Source organism: Octodon degus, unplaced genomic scaffold (genome assembly GCF_000260255.1).
Source record: "Octodon degus isolate 3935 unplaced genomic scaffold, OctDeg1.0 scaffold00098, whole genome shotgun sequence".
Lineage (NCBI taxonomy): Eukaryota > Metazoa > Chordata > Mammalia > Rodentia > Octodontidae > Octodon > Octodon degus.
The window spans coordinates 1463698-1469655 of record NW_004524674.1 but is presented as its reverse complement, the minus strand read 5'-3'; the positions used below and the strand labels follow the sequence as shown (position 1 = coordinate 1469655).

The following is a 5958-nucleotide window of genomic DNA, read 5'->3' as shown; positions in this document are numbered from 1 at the left end:
CACACACACACACACACACACACACACACACACACTTGAGCTGAGGTTCCTACTCAGGACTCACCTGTACATGTATGAGTGTGCCAAGCAGGAGCAGGGTCTCAGTTACACTGCCCTGGAGCAGGAAGGTCAACCGAGGGACTATAATTATTCCAGAGAATCTGTCTCCTTGCCAGCAGAACCCAAGGCTCGGCTGTCCTGCCTGGCTCCCTGCCATGGACAGCAATGACCCCAAATAGCTTTCTACAGAGGAACTTCGACTGCTCGCTGATGGTGCCGCATCTGAGGGGCTGCCATCCTAGGACTCTGAGCCTCTGCTGGATTCACTTAAGGCTTCTTCCTACTCTTCTCCTTTTGCTCCTTAGGAATCATCGTCATCCCTTTGACTCCCAAACCACCCCATTGCACCAAGGTCCAGAGAGCACTAGGACTTGGTGCTGGTCACAAGCTTGAGTGGATGGTGGAAGTCAGTTCTCCTTTCAGGTTGGCTTTCCCACACTCGGGTGCATCCCTCTCAGCAGTGCTCCCGAGCATGCCCTCAAGGGTTCCTCTGTCTCCCAAACCTGCTTGTGGAGGCGAGAAGGGAGCCAGAGGTTTCCTGTCTGGGCTGAGAGTGAAAGGGCTAAAAGAGGGAAGGAGGAAGGAGCAGCCAGCAGCCACAAAAGGCTTCAAAGGGCTCGGGCTTCTGCCAAACGGGCTGTATGCAGTACAACCAAGTCTGGGCCAGGGCACTGGCCCCGCCCCCGCCCTGCAGCCAAGGCCATTCATTCTCTCATGGGACACAACTTCCTTGCAACTCTGGGCCATGCCACCCAAGGCGTGAGCTCTGGGAACCTGCTCCTCCTCCTGCTACAGCCACAGCAGGCAGTGGGCAAAGCAGATAAATTTTTTCCTGTCGATCAGCCTGGGGGCAGGGCTTTAACTTAGATGTGGCTTCGCTGAATCACAGAAAATGAAAGAAATATAGATGGGAACCTGTGTGGTGACGCTTGCTTGTCATCCCAGCCTTCAGGAGGCTGAGGCAGGAGGATCACCATAAATTCATGGTTGAACTACATAGCGAGACTGTCTCAAAAAAAAAAAAAAAAGAAAAGAAAAGAAAAAAGAAAAAAGAAAAAAGAAAAGAAAGAAAGAAATGTAGATAGGGAGACCGAGGCCCATAAAAGGCCAGGGAGTGGTGAAGGCAGAATTCAAGATCTACTACTTAGAGGGCTGGCCAAATAGCTCAGCGAATTAAAGCTCGCAGGCACTGGTGTGTGTGGGGGGGGGGGGATCCCCGGGCCTGCCATGCCGGCCCCGCCCCCGGGGCGCGCTGAGACAGCAAGCAATTGAGACTGGGCATGGTGGCGTGGTGGCACGCACCTGTATCCCAGCTCTTGGAAGGCTGTAAACAGGCGGATCACTACAAGTCCAATCTAGTAGTGAGACCCTGAACACCCTGTAGGTCCTTCCCTAAAATACAAAAAAAAAAAAAAAAAAATCTACTTAGGGGATGATCTTTTCTTCTAGGCTCTTGACTGAGTTAGAAGCCACCACCTACAGCTGGAAAGAGTGCATTCGCTCAGGGAAGAACGAGGGAGACAAGCGCTGGCCTGAGCAGCATCTTGGACAGTTTTGCAGTCTGGGGGATTCTGAGTCAGACGGTAAGCCTATCGCTAGGGTTGTGTGGCCAAACTTTGCATTCACATCTACGTCTTTGTGCTTGAGCCCTGGCACCCTCGGGATTCTTTGCGGAGTGCCTCCCATTAGGCACCAGCAGGTCCCGAGTGCTCGGGCCCGGGGGAGCTGTCCCCTCCAGGTAATCATGCGTGCCAGCTCAGGGCTCTTAGTTCCGTGCCCGTGACTGGACACTGGGCTGCCCAGAGAAGCAACTGACCTTGGCGGGTATCAGAATGATGAGTGGCAGCAGCAGGAGCGGGCTGACGAACAAGATCGCGAAGGACTTGAACTTGGAGACATAGCTCAGCGCCGAAGCCATGGCACGGGAGCGAGCCTAGCGGGCAAGAAGAATGAGGGGCAGCGAGAGGCTCCGCGGATTTAAGAAGGGGCAGCGGTACCAGGGATGGGGGGGCGGTAACTACTCCGCCCCCCACAGCGGGCCTCCCTGCGGCCACGGGGCGGGGCGGGGCCGCCCCTCCGGGTGGGTGGGACGCGGCGCCTCCCCCCAACTCCGCCACCCCGCGGCGAAGGGAGACACTGCCGGGCTCCAAGGCTTGGACCAGCCCTCTGGGGGCCGCCTGGGCCCTGGCACCTCACGACTCTCCAAGCCTCTTCCGAGCTGCCCGGGATGAGGGCGCCCTCCGGGGCTGCCAAGCGAGGCGTGGGCGTCGTTCGTTGTGCCGGATTTGTCGTGCAGACCCCACCCGCATCCTCACCTGCGCTTTGCCCGGCTCTGAGGTGGTCCCGGGTGAAAGCGTCCACCGGCCTCTGGGTGTCTCAGTTCCATCTCCCGAGCCTCTCCCCTTTTCATCTCCCTGCTTCTGCCGGGTACCACCCGGTCCCTGGGAGGTCCCTCGAAGAAGCGGCGACTACGCTCCGAGCCGGCGCACCACCACCGCCTCTTTCCCGGGCTGACCTGGCTTCTCCGCCACGCCCGTCTCGTTCCAGACACAGCGGTCTTGCACCCGCGCCCGGCCTCCCTGGCCCAGCGTGCCCCGCTCAACGTCCTCAGCGGACCGCGAGCAAGCCCAGGCCGCTGTCTTCGCAGTCTGCACAGCTCTCGCGCTCCGCGGACACGCGCGCAGCCTGCCCCCTCCTGGCGGCCTCCTTGGCGCCCGCAGCAGCCGCGCTCCGCCGCCGCGGGCTCTAACCCAGGACAGCAGGAGCCTACAGAGGAAGAGGCAGTACCGAGGCCAAAACTGAGCACCTGTTCTCTGCTGAGTCCTGTTTGGGGCACTAGAGACAGAACAGGGTCAAGCCACTGCCACGTCTATTACTTTCTTCTTTTTCCCTTGTCATCTGTCCATCTTATTTCGCAACTGCATTGCAAGAAGTCTTATCCATGCCCGTGGTGTAACCACAGCCTGCTTCTCAGTGATTTTATGCCACATGCCCAAATCCCACATTTCCACAGTCAGCGCTCCTGCGCATCAGAACGTCACCTTGTTGCTGACATGTAATTGGGCCTAGCAGTTACTTCTGCACTGAACATATACAGGGAAAGCCTTATTATTATCTCTTACATAATAAAGTATAACTATTTACATAGCATTTATTTTGTATTAGGTATTATAAGTAACCTAGAGATTAATTGTAGGGGAAATTGCATAGGTTATATGCAAAACTACATTTTATTGAACACCCACAGAATTTAGTCCTGGGAGTCCTGGAACCAATCACACTATGTCCACTACCACTAGTATAAACAGCTAAGTTAGAAATTAATACTCAGTCAGAGGTGGACTGTGACCCTCAAGGACATGAGTGGGGAAAATGTAGAATTAGAGTTGTGGCTGGAGTTGCGTCAAAGAAGGTCCTCAGGCCTCAGGGTGCAATGGCCAGGCCTACATGATTCCCTAAGGGACAAACAATCCCTTGAGAGTACAATTAGCACCACTAGGTCCAGTAAGCCCAGACAGCTGTCAGTCACCCAGATGGGTGACCAGAGCATCTGGACCCATCCCTTCCCGCAAATCCCTTTGTTCTTTCAATGTACCCTTGCTACTGTGCCCTGCTTCCCTATTGGCTCACTATTCGCCAGCAACTGTACTTGTAACTTGACCCATGTTGTACCTTCGTTGTGACTTTGCTGTATAAATTACCTTGACAAAGAGCCTTGATAGATACTCCACTTGAGACCCCTCCTGGAAATTCAGGAGCTAGTCCTCCCTATTTATTTCTAAATAGTTAAAATGCTCCTAACTTCTTCCTCTGGTTTGAGACTTCATTTTTCAGTGTTATGGAACTACGAACTTGGCACATTTGACATCTAACAGGTTGGGAGTTAGAGTTCTCCTATGTTACCAATACCATAGAGAAGGACAACTATATTTCCAGCCATTCACAGCCTATTTGGGCCTCAGAGCCTAAACTCAACACATCTTAAATCAATTTCATGACTTTTCCTGCGAAAAAGTTTTCACTCTAGTCCTCTGCACTCAAGGACACATACATTGCCTCAAACCCCTCCTGCAATTTTCTATTTTGTGTCCTCTTCTTTTGTAATTTTTTTTTTGCTTTCTTTTTTTTTGGTGGAATCAGGGATTGAACTCAGGCCCTTGCATTTGCCAGGGAAGCACTTATTCCACTGAGTCATCTCCCCGGCCCCTGTAATTTTTTTTTTTAAATTTATTTATTGAGACCAGGTCTCGCTATGTAGCCCAGGCTGGGCTCAAACACATGGTGATCCTCCTGCCTCAGCCTTCGAAGTGCTAGGATTGCAAATGTGTGTTATCAGGCCTGGTTTGTTTTGTAATTTGAATTTGTATAACTCTTACCTACCTGCCCCCATTTTCCCAGGATATTTGTTGATGTGATTTTCATTTAATGTCAATTTTAATTTTTTTTAATTTTATTTATTTATGTGTGTGTTTGTGTTTATTTATTTATGTGTGTGTGTGTGTGTGTGTGTGTCCAGCTCAGCCCACCAGGGGGCGGGGCTGGCTGGCATGTGGTGCTGGGGGATTGAACCGCGGTCCCTGTGCTTTGCTAAGCTTGATTCTAAGTAGGTGCTTTAGACCACTGAGCCATCTCACCAGCCCAATGTCAATTTTATTTATATTGTGTTCCAGCCAGTACCTTTTGCTGTGCCTGATTTGAGGTATGCACTTAAAACTTTCTGGGATGCATAAATGAGCACAAATAAACCATTTCATACATAACACAGCCACTTTAAGGGGGTGGGCATAACGAAGAGCACCTGCTGTAGCGCTAGACCACTGGATCCGTATCTCGGCCTTGTCTCAGCCCAGCTATGTGCCTGAGGCAAGTCATCCTCCCAGAAGTGGAGAGAACAGCACCAACTTGGATTTCAAACGATTGCTTTCACGACTACATGAACTATCATTGTTCAGAGAATGGTGAACAGTGCTTTGGTAGGTAGACATCAGTGAAGATTTGCTCTTGCGATTATATGCAACATAACCGCGGACGCAGGGGCCTCGGAAGAAGGACCCACTGAGTCTGCCTAAAGCAGTGGGGGTGGGCTTCACAAAGGCATGTGAGCAGACATTTCAAGGCCGAGTGGAGATTTGGCAGGTAGCAGTACAGGGTAGTCAAAACACAAGAAAGAAAACATTCAAGAAAGCCCAGGAGTACTAGAAAGAGTATGACAACCACAAAAAGCTAAGTAAATAAAGACAGTACACCAAGTTCATAGATAAAAAAACCAAATCTAGATATAGCCATCCTTCCCAAATTTATCTAGAAGTTCTATTTAATTCCAATTAAAATCCTAGGAAGACTTTTATATAGCAGGCCTGAAGTTCAAGCAGAGTAGCAAAGAGTCAAGCATAGTTTAGACACTTCTGCAAAAGGGTGAATGGGTGGGAGAATTGCTATTAGACTTCAATAATGATGAAACTATGATAACTGATGTAATCACTAACAGTATGAACATAGAGAAATAGAAAGGTATCAGAACATACTGCATTTCATTAAAACACGTGAAGTAATACACTTGAGAAATTGCATTTGCTACCTTACTCTTGCATATGCTATAGTATTACTTTATATAAGATATTGATAAAATATCATAAAATGCATCAATTATGTTGCATCATTATAATTTTTTGTTGATGTAGTTTGGCTGTTTTAGCAACCTACCACTAGGCTGTGCTCAGTATTTTATTTCTTAATTTTAAAAATAATATTGCTATTACAAATTACCATCTGCAGTGCAGTAGCTTAGTTCACAGGTATCAGCATATATAGTTAGTCAGGGTGAGAATCTTTCCAATTAACTGCTAGATTAAAAAATCTTCTGAAGATTCTCAGGATCATTGCCTTGCCCATCTTCTA

General features: G+C 49.6%; 1 protein-coding gene across 6 annotated transcripts in view; it reads right to left on the bottom strand.

The window, feature by feature from the left end:
* The window catches only part of Slc13a5 (solute carrier family 13 member 5), a 41958-nt gene extending 39305 nt beyond the window's left edge, over window positions 1–2653 (bottom strand). For 4 of the 6 annotated variants that reach the window (XM_004638305.3, XM_004638307.3, XM_023723324.1 and 1 more), the window contains exon 1: window positions 1877–1987. In XM_004638305.3, the coding sequence (XP_004638362.1) occupies window positions 1877–1978 (102 nt within the window). In that variant the 5' untranslated portion in view covers window positions 1979–1987. Of the gene's footprint in view, window positions 1–1876; window positions 1994–2375 lie in introns of those variants that run through there. The other 2 variants (XM_023723323.1, XM_023723325.1) reach the window with 2 other exon arrangements.
* Window positions 2654–5958: the final 3305 nt, after the last annotated feature.